At 46.3% G+C, this 16,097-nt stretch overlaps 1 protein-coding gene across 2 annotated transcripts in view; it reads left to right on the top strand.

Annotated features, from left to right (window-relative positions):
* Window positions 1-15,503, top strand: part of cpne5 (copine V) — a 177,751-nt gene extending 162,248 nt beyond the window's left edge. For both annotated transcript variants that reach the window (NM_001102940.1, XM_018092894.2), the window contains 5 exon segments: window positions 1,071-1,198; window positions 4,228-4,330; window positions 6,812-6,869; window positions 14,687-14,760; window positions 14,849-15,503. In NM_001102940.1, the coding sequence (NP_001096410.1) occupies window positions 1,071-1,198; window positions 4,228-4,330; window positions 6,812-6,869; window positions 14,687-14,760; window positions 14,849-15,031 (546 nt within the window). In that variant the 3' untranslated portion in view covers window positions 15,032-15,503.
* Window positions 15,504-16,097: the final 594 nt, after the last annotated feature.

Here is a 16,097-nt window from a genome sequence, read left to right as displayed (position 1 = left end):
CCTTTTCTCTGTAATAATAAAACAGTACCTGTACTTGATCCCAACTAAGATATAATTACCCCTTATTGGGGGCAGAACAGCCCTATTGGGTTTATTTAATGGTTAAATGATTCCCTTTTCTCTGTAATAATAAAACAGTACCTGTACTTGATCCCAACTAAGATATAATTACCCCTTATTCTAGGCAGAACAGTCCTATTGGGTTTATTTAATGGTTAAATGATTCCCTTTTCTCTGTAATAATAAAACAGTACCTGTACTTGATCCCAACTAAGATATAATTACCCCTTATTGGGGGCAGAACAGCCCTATTGGGTTTATTTAATGGTTAAATGATTCCCTTTTCTCTGAAATAATAAAACAGTACCTGTACTTGATCCCAACAAAGATATAATTACCCCTTATTCTAGGCAGAACAGTCCTATTGGGTTTATTTAATGGTTAAATGATTCCCTTTTCTCTGTAATAATAAAACAGTACCTGTACTTGATCCCAACTAAGATATAATTACCCCTTATTGGGGGCAGAACAGCCCTATTGGGTTTATTTAATGGTTAAATGATTCCCTTTTCTCTGTAATAATAAAACAGTACCTGTACTTGATCCCAACTAAGATATAATTACCCCTTATTGGGGGCAGAACAGCCCTATTGGGTTTATTTAATGGTTAAATGATTCCCTTTTCTCTGTAATAATAAAACAGTACCTGTACTTGATCCCAACAAAGATATAATTACCCCTTATTCTAGGCAGAACAGTCCTATTGGGTTTATTTAATGGTTAAATGATTCCCTTTTCTCTGTAATAATAAAACAGTACCTGTACTTGATCCCAACTAAGATATAATTACCCCTTATTGGGGGCAGAACAATCCTATTGGGTTTAATTAATGTTTTATTGATTTTTTAGTAGACTTAAGGTATGAAGATCCAAATTACGGAAAGACCCCTTATCCGGAATACCCTTGGTCCCGAGCATTCTGGATAACAGGTCCTATACCTGTATATGCAAGTTGATTGCTAACATGAAATCCCTATTCTTGCTCTTACCTGCGCCTTTTCTTTCTGTAGAACGGTGATATAGAAAACCCCAATTGCGTGGGAATCCAGGGAGTGCTGGAAGCGTATTTTAAAAGTCTTCGAACAGTTCAGCTGTATGGGCCGACCAACTTTGCTTCTGTCATCAACCAGGTGGCCAGGTAACTGCTTCCATTTCTATGAATTTATTATGGCTCCAATGAGCTGCACCTCGAACATTATAGTAATGTGACTGGGGCGGACTCATGCCTGCCTGCTAAGAAATCAGTGCAGTCTGCAGCATGCGTCTAAGTGAACTGCTAATTAGCTCTGTAAGATAATACAGTAGATTTAATACATGTCCATATGTTAAAAAGCAGGGTGGCATTAGCACAGGTGACAGAGAGACAGATCTCCTTCCCCCAGCATAGGGTCCATTGGTTCAGTACGTGTCTGGCCCTCTTTATTGGTGCCATGTACAGAAACAAGTGCAGCCTGCAGCACGCATATAGAATACGCTGCAATCAGACAGACTTTTCATACAGTTGATCAGTTTCTATTCAAGCTCTGTATTAATCCTGGCTTGGGTGGTCTCCATAATGATCAACTGGGCAGATCTGGCAGCTCAACCTCTGATCTGACTGAAAATTCAGCTTGACACAGGCCATGTATCTGGTCTCTAGTGAGTCTGGATCTCTGTGGGCCACACTCCTGGGTAGCCACACTCCTGGGTAGCCACACTCCTGGGTAGCCACGTGATAAGCCTGGATAAGGGCTGGTACATCAGGTAGGTGCAGTCTGGCCTTCCAATGGGGTAACACATGTATGTGTATATGGCAGCAGTGCTCAGCGTTGGTCCCATTGGGTCTGGGTGCTCATGCCCTGACCATGCCACGTGGGTGGCCACATTGAGCTAATATCTAGCCCTTCTGGGTAACTATTGGAAACCGAACCTATATGCTGTTAATGAATTGCTTGAGCTGCTCGTTTAACCTAATTATGACAATCCAGTCATTCAGTTTCTGGTCCAACAATCAAAATACTTATAGATCCATGGCTCAGAGACATATCCATGGAGGCACCCAATGTTCCGTACAGGTTTTGGACCCCTTATCTGGAAACCCATTATCCAGAAAGTTCCAAATTACGGAAAGGCCATCTCCCATAGACTCCATTTTAATCAAATAATTCACATTTTTACAAATGATTCCCTTTTTCTCTGTAATAATAAAACAGTACCTGTACTTGATCCCAACTAAGATATAATTACCCCTTATTGGGGGCAGAACAGCCCTATTGGGTTTATTTAATGGTGAAATGATTCCCTTTTCTCTGTAATAATAAAACAGTACCTGTACTTGATCCCAACTAAGATATAATTACCCCTTATTGGGGGAAGAACAGCCCTATTGGGTTTATTTCATGGTTAAATGATTCCCTTTTCTCTGTAATAATAAAACAGTACCTGTACTTGATCCCAACTAAGATATAATTACCCCTTATTGGGGGCAGAACAGCCCTATTGGGTTTATTTCATGGTTAAATGATTCCCTTTTCTCTATAATAATAAAACAGTACCTGTACTTGATCCCAACTAAGATATAATTACCCCTTATTGGGGGCAGAACAGCCCTATTGGGTTTATTTAATGGTTAAATGATTCCCTTTTCTCTATAATAATAAAACAGTACCTGTACTTGATCCCAACTAAGATATAATTACCCCTTATTGGGGCAGAACAGCCCTATTGGGTTTATTTAATGGTTAAATGATTCCCTTTTCTCTGTAATAATAAAACAGTACCTGTACTTGATCCCAACTAAGATATAATTACCCCTTATTGGGGGCAGAACAGCCCTATTGGGTTTATTTAATGGTTAAATGATTCCCTTTTCTCTGTAATAATAAAACAGTACCTGTACTTTGATCCCAACTAAGATATAAATAAACCTTATTAGAGCCAAAATGATATTACTGTGTTTAAATACTGTTTCAATATTTTTTTTTAGTAGCCTTAGAGTAGGAGATCAGAATGACAGAAAGACCCCTTATGCGGAAAACCTCAGGTCCTGAGCATTCTGGATAACGGGTCCCATACCTGTACGTCGCTATGGCCCTGCCTGTGCTGCATATGGATAATGATCCAGCACTTACTCTGACAAACCGTACCCTATTGCTCTTTACCTATTCCTGCATGTAGAAGGGGAAAGGGCTGTAAATGTCAGAGTCATTATCTGACTGTTCACGGGGGCCCCCTACTTACATGGGGTGTAGGGGAGAGAGCAGGTAATTACACTGAAATACTCAGAGATGCAGCTGATGTTCCCACAATATCAGAATAAATGTCTCAAAACCTGACTCGGCCGGGCAGAATGTGCTACAGAATAATACACAACTGCTGCCCAATCGGCTGGATAATACAAAGATACATAGAGCAGCTGAAAAAAAGACACGTGTCCATCAGTTTAAACCCACACAAACCCCCATATGTAATAAAAGGTGCTACATTTGCCCAGGAACAGTAACCCATAGCAACCAATAAGATGTTTGCTTTAAAACAGGTGATCAGAAAAATCTACTTGTTGATTGGTTACTTTGGGTTACTGCTCCAGGGCAAACTTAGCACCTTTTATTACATAACCCCCAATGAGCATGAAAGGAACAATAGCACACACACACACATATATATATAGAGAGAGAGGGACATGCCAGCCTGTATCAGATAAAGAACTCTTTAAGGGTGAAGACACACAGGGCTACTAGTAGCAGCTACTTTTTCATGGCTACTAAACGCCAGAAAATCCCCTGCCATAGACAATACTGAGAATTGCCTCTGCTAAAACACACGTAGAGACAATTATCAGTAAATGATCAGCATTGTCTATTTTAGTAGTCACAACAAGTAGCTGCTACTAGTAGCTCTGTGTGTCTTCGCCCTAAGGGCTCTGGCACACGGGGGAGATTAGTCGCCCGTGACAAAACTCCCTGTTCGCGCAAATCGCCCCGCCGCGTGTGCCATCCCGCCGGCGACTTACATGTTCGCCGGTGGGATGGCGGGTCATGGCAACTCGGGGAGATTAGTTGCCCGCGAACAGGGAGTTTTGTCGCGGGCGACTAATCTCCCACGTGTGCCAGAGCCCTAAAGGGTGACAATGAGAAACAAGGCGAGCCTTTTCAACGTGCTTTTTCCATTCCGTTCTTTGTGCCCCAGGGCCGCCGGCGATGTTACCGATGGATCCCAGTATTACGTTCTGCTGATCATCACTGACGGAGTCATTTCTGACATGGTCCAGACCAAAGAGGCAATCGTTAATGTAAGTCGATCTCTGTTTGGTTATTTGCGTCTAATTGTCTCTGGAGTTGCTAATGATTATTCTGACCCCCCCAACGTAACCGGGGCAAGGTCAGGCTTCTCTAACGCACACACTGGGAATCCATGAGTCTCAGTGACAATAACGAGCAGGGCTTCTCCAATAAAATCTTCACCTGTCAGCCTAAATATGCTTATTTAACCGTTCATCTGCCGAGGGGGACGACAGTGGGACAAATCTATCAATTAAAATAACTGAGACTTGCTCACAAATGGGATTAAGGTTAAAGAGACGTATAGGATAAATGAGAAACCTCTGATCTTGAAGGCAAGTATGAAAACTATATGGTGCTGGCCCCTTTATTGGAGATCCCTATAGATCCTCTCAGGTCCCTCTCTGAGTTTCAAATGAGGGGTGGGCGTGTCCAAATAGTCCCTGCCGAAAGCTCAGTAGGAGGGGGAGAGCCAATCACAGCCCTGTAGTCACACAAGCAAACACAGGCTTCAGTTCCCTATCAGGTCAGCCAAGCTGCTAATGGTTCCTATCCTACAGCGCAGTGTGCTGGGTGCCTAGGGCAGCACTGGATCTAAATACGCCCCTGGCAGGAAGTGGAACAGATGGGCGGAACTAGTTGGGATTTTGCAGAAATAACTTACCCAACCCATGCCAGCCATTCTCTAACTCTCTCGGGAATTGGGCCCCTCCCCCCTTTATGCCGTAGGTAGGTGCCTCTGCATGATTCTGGGTCGGAACGTTGTTATGAGTGATGAGGAGCCGACCTAGGGTTGTCACCTTTCCTCAATATTTTTACTAGTAAGAGCAGGGAAAGGTCCATGAGGGGGTGGGTCGGGACATTAGGGGCGGAGCTGTGATGTAAATGGGGGCCGGGCATGACCATATAAATAGTGAGGGGGCAGGCTAGAAAGGAAGCTGGGAGAGGGGGATAGGATGGGAGGTGGGCCGGGGGCAGAGGACAAGGTATTACGAATTTACCGGCCAGTGGGCAACTCTAATCCCACCCGAAGGTTGATCGGCAATGGGCAGATTAAATCCCAAACAGATCTCAGACCTACATAAATACCATGCAAGGACTGTGGGGAATTTAGGGTAAATATTTTGTGGTCTGAGAATTATATTCCGTGCTCAAAAACCAGATGACTGACATCCCGTATTTTATTTCACACATAAAAGAACATCTAAGAAAGCACTGGAACATATAAAGTATTTCCTCTGGGCAATGTGGGAGGGAGGGGGGCCAGATAAGCCAATATCCTAAAGAGAGGGAATTGTAATTAGTACTTAGTATAATGAGCCTCTACAATACGTCCCTTCCACAGGGGAAGGGAATAAGGAGATATTGCTGAAGAAAATCAGGTTTCATGGAGAAGTGATATTAATTCCAATTAAAATGAGAGGGGGAGAGGGGGAGGGTCGGGCTTTAGAACACAGAAGGTTTTAGGAAGAATCACAGAGCTGCTGGATGGTTTGGCCCCTGCTCTGTGTACAGATAATGTGGATATTAAAGCCCTTCTCTATTAGTCTGAAATCTCCTCTGAACCCTGCAAAGCTCCCAATACATTAAATACCAAATAAACCGTCAGGGAACTTCTTAAAGAAAGATTTATGAGGCGACCAGAGATCTAAACTGTGAATTTAATAGCAAATGCAGTATGGTGTTACCCTATAGCAGGAATGCCCAACCTTTCTTACTTGTGAGCCACAGTCAAATATAAAAAGACTTGGGGAGCAACGCAAGCACCATAAAAGTTCATGGAGGTGCCAAATAAGGGCTGTGATTGGCTATTAGGGGCCTCTATGCACCCTATCAGCTTACAGGGGCTTTATTTGGTAGGAAATCTTGTTTTTATTCAACCAAAACTTGCCCCCAAGTCAGGAATCCAAAAATAACTCCCTGGTTTGGGGGCACTGAGAGCAACACCCAAGGGGTTGGGGAGCAACATGTTGCCCCTGAGCCACTGGTTGGGGATCACTGCCCTATAGAATATGGGACCCCTTACCCAGCACCCCTGTATTCAGAATGGTTCATAAGCTCCACCCCATAACTGACGGGGGGGGGGGAGTCAGTTGCACACTAGAATTGGTTTGGTTTACACATACATTCATCAGGGTATCTGCCCCACGACCCCCACAGGGTCACAGGCTGGAGCTACTTGGGACCCCAAAATACCTTCCAATTACCCAGATTTGGTTGGGACATTTCTGATCTGAAGACCCTCACCTCATACCATGTTCCTGCCAAGGGAATTCTGCAATATGGCTGTTATAGTTACCTAAAAATTTTGCCCCAAAAAATTAACCATAGGCGAAATGCAGAGTCGCAGCCAATCCGTGCCTGCCGAAATACTGCACTCAGCGCTACTAAGTAGCCATTTGTATTGGTCTTGGGAAGGGTAATGGTATCAGCCGCGTTGTTCTATCAAAAAGTGACCGACTTCTGAAAGCCTCTCTCTCTGCTTTTTCCAGGCTTCGTCACTACCGATGTCGATTATTATAGTCGGAGTCGGCCCGGCAGAATTTGATGGTAATTAGTCTCTTCTTTCTAGAAACGGGTCCCTCTGCCTTGGAGATAATTATGGTGCATCAATGAATCTGAGAAATGATCAATGATTCCCAATCGTTATTACAGTGTGAGCTTTGTTTCGCCGGGGGGGGGGGCACTCCGGGATATTCCCTGTACCCTGGTAGGTCAGTCTGACCCTGGAGCTGGCAGCTACTAACTGACACCCAGGGCCCACAGATGTAGATAGAGCCAAAGTCCCAGGGTAATGACCACCTTTACATTGGACAATGAAAGGTTGAGGTTAGTGAACCTACTGGTTAATTCTGGTTAAAGAAGTAAACTGATTCAAGCAACTTTACAATATACATTAATTAAAAAAATGTGCAGCCTTTTTATGATGTTTAATGTAATAATCTGGTTTGAGACAGTTCCCTAAGCCCCGCCCCCTGTTCCCCTGCTGGTCTGGCTGACTACTTTGTGACTCAAATAAATGTAATAGTAGTCGCCTGTCCCCAGCCTTCAACCTGTATCCTCCCAATCCCACAATTCCCTGCTGCACACGTGATGTCAATAAGAAAAGGAACATCCCAGTGCAATGCATTGTGGGTTATGTAGTTCCTGCATGCTGTCTGTAAGCTGTGGAGAAGTTGTTACAATTTGTAACATCATTGTTTTAGTCCCTCCTCCCCTGCCAGGATTTCAAATGATGCAGAAAGAGAAGATCTGTTGGATTTCAGCATATAAAATGGTATTTATTCCTACTTTTTGAAGGAACAGATTACAGGGATAGGTATATTAGGGGTTTCTGCATTGTATGGGGCTCTTTAACTAATTTTGATTGGAAGCCAGAGGACAAGTGCTGCTTGGTACAAGTAAACATGGATAGTATCAAGGCGACTATCGTTCCATCATGCGGCGCCATTACCCCAGGGTATCTGTGTGTGGGTGACCAGCGCCAGTGAGAGAGAAGCATTTCCCCCCCCAGAGAACAGAGAGAGTAGATATTTGCCATTTCATTATATTCTCCACCTCTGGGAGCGGAACATGTAAAGGATTAAAAGATTGAAGGCTGCCAGAGCAGATAAAGTATAATGAAAAGGGATAGACAAAATGTATCATATTTTAGTGGATATAAAGATTCGCCGGCGTCGGTTCGGAGCGGCGCTGGGAATGTTCCGAGGCTATTAATCCTTCAAGGACATCAGGCGCTTTGTCATGTTCCCTACAATACAAGCCATTGGGAATCAGAATGATAATGGGTCACAACTTTACCACGTGACACCGGAGGAAGGCAACTTTAACCTTTTCTGTCACCGCTGCTAGATGGGGATTTATGAAACCGCTCCAGGCTGGGGGCCACATAGTCATACAATGTATATTCAGTGTGACAGCATGGAGCACAGGCAGCCGCTCTTGGGCTGGGGGATCACTCTCAGGTCTTCCCTAGAATGCAGGGAACCTAGGCCAGTCCATTCATTCTCCTGTACCCCCAGGGTCGGACTCACCACTGCAGGTGTCCCTCCCCTTCACGCGTTTCACTTACACATATTCAGGGGAGGACATTGGGCAGTGGCTGGGGCCCCTGTTGGGGGTGGTTACGGGGTGCTGTGGGGGCCACTGCGGGTGAGGTGGCCAGGGTCAGACTGGGGGGTGAAGGGCCCACTGGGGCTCCCGCCGCAGGGGCCCTGCAGGTCTCTGTGCCCATAGCCCCCCCCCTGGAGGGGCCCCCCTAACCCCACCCGAAGTCCTCCCCCGAGCGTGCGTAATTTAACGCATCAGGGCAGGAGCGGTCGGGCGGGGGATCGCCACAAGGGTCGGGTCTGGACTGCCAGGGCCCCCTAGTGGACACCCCGGACGTGGCCAGCAGGGCCACCTTGGGGGGGGGTGAGACCCTGGGGCAACTCAGACTTTAGTTGTTGCCACTGTGCCTTGTGCTAGAAGATAGATATCTATCTCTTTCAGGCAAACAGTTAGTCATGATAAATAGGCCAGCAGGGATTACTGTTTCATTTTAGTTCTTGGAAGTTGACTGGTCAGAGCAAAGATGCCTGCTGCCAGCAGGGGTGTTTTTGGCCCCTGGGCCGCCCAAGGTGGATCATCCAATGCTGTCCCCCACGCTTACCTTTACAGCACTGGGGAATGGGTTGCAGAAAACAGACATACCCTGGGCCATCAAAAATTTCAGAAAAGTGAATTTTGGCACCTTAGGCACTTTGGCACTACTTTAGTGCAGTGACTAGGACATTAGGCTGTTGCTAAATACATAGATCAGTAATGGCCGTCAATCAGAGGGGACAGACACTAGTTTTAAAGCATATGAATACCAGCAAGTGTTGCAAAGCAGAAGGCAGAAATGAAAAATGAGGCACTGATTGCTTCACTTGCAAAGATTCATCTCAAAAATGTTTTAATGTGTATCAGCAGTAAAACAATGTGCATTGAGATTAAAAATTTAAATATTTCCCAATTTTAACACTCCAGCTACATTAAGGGCCTTTTTTTCAATAATTGAAATGGTTTTAGATTAACTTTCATTGAAATAGGTCACTTGGACCGTGTACTTAATATAATACAGACAACCTTGCTCTCGTGAATTGGATTTAGATTTACTGTATCTCTATAAGGCCTGACTTGTTATAGAGGCTCCTTTTCTGCTCGACTGCTTCTTTACTTCTGTCTCCATAATGGAACCATTTCCGCAGGACCAGTCATCTGAAAAAATTGAAAACTGTAGAATGAGTTCAATAATTTATGGCTAAATTCAATTTATTCCATATATATTTGTTTCCACCAAGTGACCCAGATTATTCCTATTTAGCAAAGGAACGGATATTGCTACTGATGGGTTCTGGTTGAGTAGCAGATCAGGATTAAGGGATAGCCCAGGAGCAGGAATAATTATCCTTTTATGTATAACTGACCCGAGTGTGTGTGAATGTAATAGGGACCTTGGATTGTAAGCTCCACTGGGGCAGGGACTGATGGGAATGTGATAGGGACCTTAGATTGTAAGCTCACTGGGGCAGGGACTGATGGGAATGGGATAGGGACCTTAGATTGTAAGCTCACTGGGGCAGGGACTGATGGGAATGTGATAGGGACCTTAGATTGTAAGCTCACTGGGACAGGGACTGATGGGAATGGGATAGGGACCTTAGATTGTAAGCTCACTGGGGCAGGGACTGATGGGAATGTGATAGGGACCTTAGATTGTAAGCTCACTGGGACAGGGACTGATGGGAATGTGATAGGGACCTTAGATTGTTAGCTCACTGGGACAGGGACTGATGGGAATGGGATAGGGACCTTAGATTGTAAGCTCACTGGGGCAGGGACTGATGGGAATGTGATAGGGACCTTAGATTGTAAGCTCACTGGGGCAGGGACTGATGGGAATGGGATAGGGACCTTGGATTGTAAGCTCCACTGGGGCAGGGACTGATGGGAATGTGATAGGGACCTTAGATTGTAAGCTCACTGGGGCAGGGACTGATGGGAATGTGATAGGGACCTTAGATTGTAAGCTCACTGGGGCAGGGACTGATGGGAATGGGATAGAGACCTTAGATTGTAAACTCCACTGGGGCAGGGACTGATGGGAATGTGATAGGGACCTTAGATTGTAAACTCCACTGGGGCAGGGACTGATGGGAATGGGATAGGGACCTTAGATTGTAAGCTCCACTGGGGCAGGGACTGATGGGAATGTGATAGGGACCTTAGATTGTAAGCTCCACTGGGGCAGGGACTGATGGGAATGTGATAGGGGCCTTAGATTGTAAGCTCCACTGGGGCAGGGACTGATGGGAATGTGATAGGGACCTTAGATTGTAAGCTCACTGGGGCAGGGACTGATGGGAATGTAATAGGGACCTTGGATTGTAAGCTCCACTGGGGCAGGGACTGATGGGAATGTGATAGGGACCTTAGATTGTAAGCTCCACTGGGGCAGGGACTGATGGGAATGTGATAGGGACCTTAGATTGTAAGCTCCACTGGGGCAGGGACTGATGGGAATGTAATAGGGACCTTGGATTGTAAGCTCCACTGGGGCAGGGACTGATGGGAATGGGATAGGGACCTTAGATTGTAAGCTCACTGGGGCAGGGACTGATGGGAATGTAATAGGGACCTTGGATTGTAAGCTCCACTGGGGCAGGGACTGATGGGAATGTGATAGGCACCTTAGATTGTAAGCTCACTGGGGCAGGGGCTGATGGGAATGTGATAAGGACCTTAGATTGTAAGCTCACTGGGGCAGGGACTGATGGGAATGGTGTTAATCTCTGTAAAGTGCTGCGGAATATGATGACACCATATAAATAAAGTATAACATATATTTATATATTTCTAGTGGCTTAATTATTAATGCCCTGGAAGCAAGTGCTAGATCACTAGGGGGTGCTACATTTTGCCCCTTCAGAGAGCACTAATGTACATGGGGCCCCTCTGCAAAAAAATCTTTGAAGGGACCCAGTGCCCAGGGATCTATACTAGACTTTATACAGACTTTATATTGTTACATTAAATCCAGGTTTCCCTTACGCCCCACCAGATCCATCCCTGAGTCAGTTCCCCCGGGTACTTACCCATAAGCAGAGCTTCCTGCCCCTAGGGTTGCCCCCCCCCGGCCAGTAAATCCCCTGCGATGGGCAGAGCCGCTATTACTAGTTAGCCAGCAATATAACTGCCTGTAAATTTGTAACTCCCCCTATTTCCTAAGTTTCTCCCCCTGTGCAGATATTTTTAACTACTCCAACACGCAAATTTGCCCCCCTAAAATACCCACCCCCTGTCCCCATGGCGTCAGCACCACCCCTCCCTCAACTAGGGTTGCCACCTATCCGTTTTTGACCCGGACAGCCTGGTTTTCAGAAGGGCTGTCCGGGTCAAAACCTCCTGCTTGGTTTTCCAAATTAGGAAAACTGGGCAGGACTCATTGAGATTGGCCAATTGCCGCATCATAGCCCCACCCAGTGCTGTCACTACCCCACCTATTCCCTGCCCCCGCGCAACAGAGGGGGTGGGGGGGGGGCTTTGGGCGGGCGGCCTAGGGGCGCCCATAAGACAAATCCAGCCCCACCTCTTTCCCGCCCCCATGACATCCCCATCCACCCCCTGCCCGGCAAAAAAAGCCAGCAGAGGAGGCAACCCTACCCTCAGCACTGGCCGCTATACTGGGAGGAAACCCTAATTGCTCCTGGGCTGCTCTCTTCCCCACTGTCCAGGCAGGAGGCGGGATTTGGTCGCTGCTTTCCAGGCTGGGGTTTTCCCATCTCTAAAATGACAATCTTGAGAGGTGAATTCTGGATTCCTTGTATCCCTAGGCAACACAGGTCTTTAGCATAAGTCTTATGCGGGGTCCTTTATATATATATATATATATATATATATATATATATATAGCTGCTTATGGCTTGCCTCTATCCATTAATAGTAACCCGCCAGCTGCACCTTCATGTATACTATATAGGGCAATACGAGAGGGATGGTTTCCATGTTGTTCATTTGTATAGTTACTACATCCCTCTGAGCTGTCACGGGACGTTACAGGAGCTACGGGTGCCACCATGCTTATTACTCATGTACATACGGCGGCGCTCCTTCCTCGCTGGCTCTGGCGCATTGTGATCACAATATCCATTATTTCCTACATGAGAACAGCTGCTCCCTCCCTGCTTTGTACCTGGTGTAGTTTAAAGGGGCAGAACAGGCAGCTGTTCCATATAAAAAGCCTAATAAATACAGTTTAGCTCAAAATCAAAATGTGTTAAAGAGCCCCACGTAACAAAGAAACCCCTAATATACCTATCCCTATAATCTGTTCCTTCAAACAGTATGAATAAATGCCATTTTTATATGCTGAAATCCAGCAGCAAAACAGTTCTACTCTTTCTGCATCATTTGAAATCCTGACAGGGGAGGAGGGACTAAAACATTGATGTTACAAATTGTAACAACTTCCCCACAGCTTACAGACAGCATGCGGGAACTACATAACCCACAATGCATTGCACTGGGATGTTCCTTTCCTTATTGACATCACGTGTGCAGGGAATTGTGGGATTTGGACGATGCCTCCTGTCTTTTCCCAGTTGCTTGTGTGGTTAATAGTTTCATTATAGAAATTTTCCATAGGTGAAAGCAGGGTCGGACTGGGCCCAGACACAACCCTATTGCTGCTTCCTCTGGCCTCCGATGTCCCCCCCTAACGCGTTTCACATACACACTCAGGGGAGGACATCGGACAGGAGCTGGTGGAGTTTAAGGGTGCGCGGCGGGGGACTCGGCCGGAGAAAACACCAGTCTGACCCTGGGTGAAAGGGACATGATTTAGTTATAGGGTAGGAGGAATGAAGGTAGCAGTGTAACTATAGAGGATGCAGAACCTGCATTTGTGAGGGGGGATAGGGGGGCCCAGAGGTTGGGGTCTACTTTCTCTATAGCTCTAAGGAAGCCCCCCCTCCCCAGCCGCTTGCTTAACTACCTGGCACCAGGCTCTGGAGAGCGGGGAGGTGCGAAGATATTGTTGTGGGGGAGGCCCGGTGCCGTTTGTTATGCCACTGGATGAAGGAAATGGCAGAATGTAAGGTAACCCCAAGGCACTGGGCCTGGGGACAGGGGGTAATAGAGGAGCCAATCAGTGTAGCAGGCACTACTGGGATGTTATGGGTGTAGGACGGGGGGGGGGTTAGTTCTAAACGTTGCTCTCAGTTACGCAGCTTTGCCTTTGGGAGGTAATTGTATTTCTATATGTGATTATGACGTGTAGGTGATGGTGCTATTTATACAGCACCAAGGGCTTTTGAAACCTGGGGGCTCACGTCCTCGGGATCATTCATGCGTTGAGATGCACTTAATTGTTTTCAAGGGGAAATCCTTTTAGCGGGATTAGTTTGGAGGGAAGCGATTGCCTCTGAAACCATAATGACCCATTGCTACAGCAATATGTTGTGCAGCCATGGGGATAGGAGCAGGGGGATAACGGGACTAGCACAGACCTGTTTCCTTGTAGATATATTTATAGCAGAATCCCTGGATTAGAGAAACCTACTTGCTTTACGTGTAGCAGAACTCTATGGCTGGCCCTGCAGAGCTTTGTTTGCAGCTTATTCCACTTGAAATTCAGTATTACGGCTGTTCATTCAAATCGTGATGCCCCCTTACCTACAATGAAACAACGGCCCCTGGCTGAGAGGGTGCTCCATCTGTAACCCCTATACGGCCCTTACAGGAACATAACCAATAACGTGGAGCTACTGAAGAAATAATCTCACCTAGTGGGGGGGGGGTCCTTGTGGAACAATACGGTTGTCTTGGTTTCTTTGCCCAAACTATTATAGGGGTTAGAATTGCCAAGGGGGAATTGGGGGTACCCACCATTGCACCATGTCAGGTACCCACAAAAAAGCCCTGATGTCCTGTCTGTGTGGGTGGTCGGTGGGTACCCAGCAGAGGTAGTCGATAAAAGATTGAGCACCCCAGTGATCAGTCCTGTCAGTGGCCTCACCTCCAGATTCCCTGCGCCCAGCCTATCCCACTATCCCAGCCTATCCCAGCCTATCCCACTATCCCAGCCTATCTCACCAGTGATCTAAAAGGTTATGGTCACCCACTGTAGCCAGTGATGATGAGCTATAGATCAGTGTAGGTCACCCATAGACAAAAGGACCCATTGCCATTGCCCTCACAATATTGTGCTCCTATATTCAACAACCAGTTCCTTCTGGCCAGTTTAGAACTTATCTGGGGCCCAGACGGGGCTTTAAATCAAACACTGGAGGCCCAAACCTCTATGACCTCTATAACTAACTTCATTGCCCCGTTCATCTTTGCAGCAATGGAAGAGTTAGATGGCGATGAGGTTCGCGTCTCTTCCCGAGGGCGTTTTGCAGAGCGAGACATTGTGCAGGTACAACGGCAAATGGTAGACTCTGTTGTTATGCCAGGCTGATCCTGGTTTTTCCCTTTTCACCATACGACTTGTTCTTTTGTTGCAGTTTGTGCCATTCCGCGATTATGTGGATCGTTCCGGCAACCAAGTCCTCAGCATGGCTCGACTGGCCAAGGACGTCTTAGCCGAAATCCCAGAGCAATTTCTCTCCTACATGAAATCCCGTGATATCAAACCTCGCCCTCTGTCTCAGTCTGGCCCGGTGCAGGCCCTCCCTATGCACATCTGAGCACGAGCTACGCAGGGTCATTTTGCACAGGATGGGGATACCCCCCCCCCACAGTACTTTTAAAGACAGGGTAAAAGCTTTGAGCTGCCCACAACCCCTTTCCTAGCCCTGGCATCTACTTAGTAGAAGAAAAAAACTGCTTAATCCCTATCTTCCAAGGGCAATGCCGAGCGATCCGGCAACCTCCACCCATTGATCCATCCAACGTGGGACTATAAACGGTGGGCGCCACCTTCACAGGTCCAATGAAGCACATAAGTGAAGAACTTGCAGCTGATGGATGCCCATGTGCAGGATGGGTAACTATTGCACTTGGAAAGTACTCAGTGCTTACCTGGAAATCTTGTACAGTATTTAAGGACTTTTTTCATGAATATACAAATACAAATATTGTACATTTTGTGCTTACTGAGGCATTGTATAATGTAGTCCTCTTCTGTCTCCAAATATCTCCAATAAACCCTTTACTCTACACCGTGCTCCTCTGATAAGCAACGTCATGACCGACTGATAGGATCTCTGAATGCCAGTTGTGCCCATGGGCGTAGTATTGAAACTTGTGTGGGGTGCCCACGTGCCCAGGAGGAGTGCAGAGAGATTCCTTCAGATCTAACATGGCGTCTAGTATAATGCCACCGGCCATTGCATACTCTATGTGCTTGCATGGCATTAACAGTGTGGATTTATTAGGTATGTTTCTATGTTATTTTGAATTCCAAACATTGGCACCAAAGCCTCTCCCTTGATGTATATTCCTTGATAAGTACTGGCATAAGGCATTGGCATTACCCATTCGGTGCACAAGTCCTTTCAAACACCTACAGGGTCACTAAGGCAATGTAGCCACTGGCACTGATAATTTAACTCTTATTAACGTATTAACTTGTATGTTTCCATGCAGAAACGTGGCCCTGTGGGTCTAGAGACTTGGGAGTAGCCACCGAGGCCACTTCAGAGGATGAAGACTTTTTTATGTTCACTGATAATATTGATCGGTACAGACCCAGAATGCAGTGCTTTAGGCAGGAACGTGTCTTTGGGTAAATGGCCTGGGCTAGTAAAGGCA

This window comes from Xenopus tropicalis, chromosome 4, assembly GCF_000004195.4.
Source record: "Xenopus tropicalis strain Nigerian chromosome 4, UCB_Xtro_10.0, whole genome shotgun sequence".
In the NCBI taxonomy this organism is placed as follows: domain Eukaryota; kingdom Metazoa; phylum Chordata; class Amphibia; order Anura; family Pipidae; genus Xenopus; species Xenopus tropicalis.
This window is presented reverse-complemented; position numbering and strand designations above follow the sequence as displayed.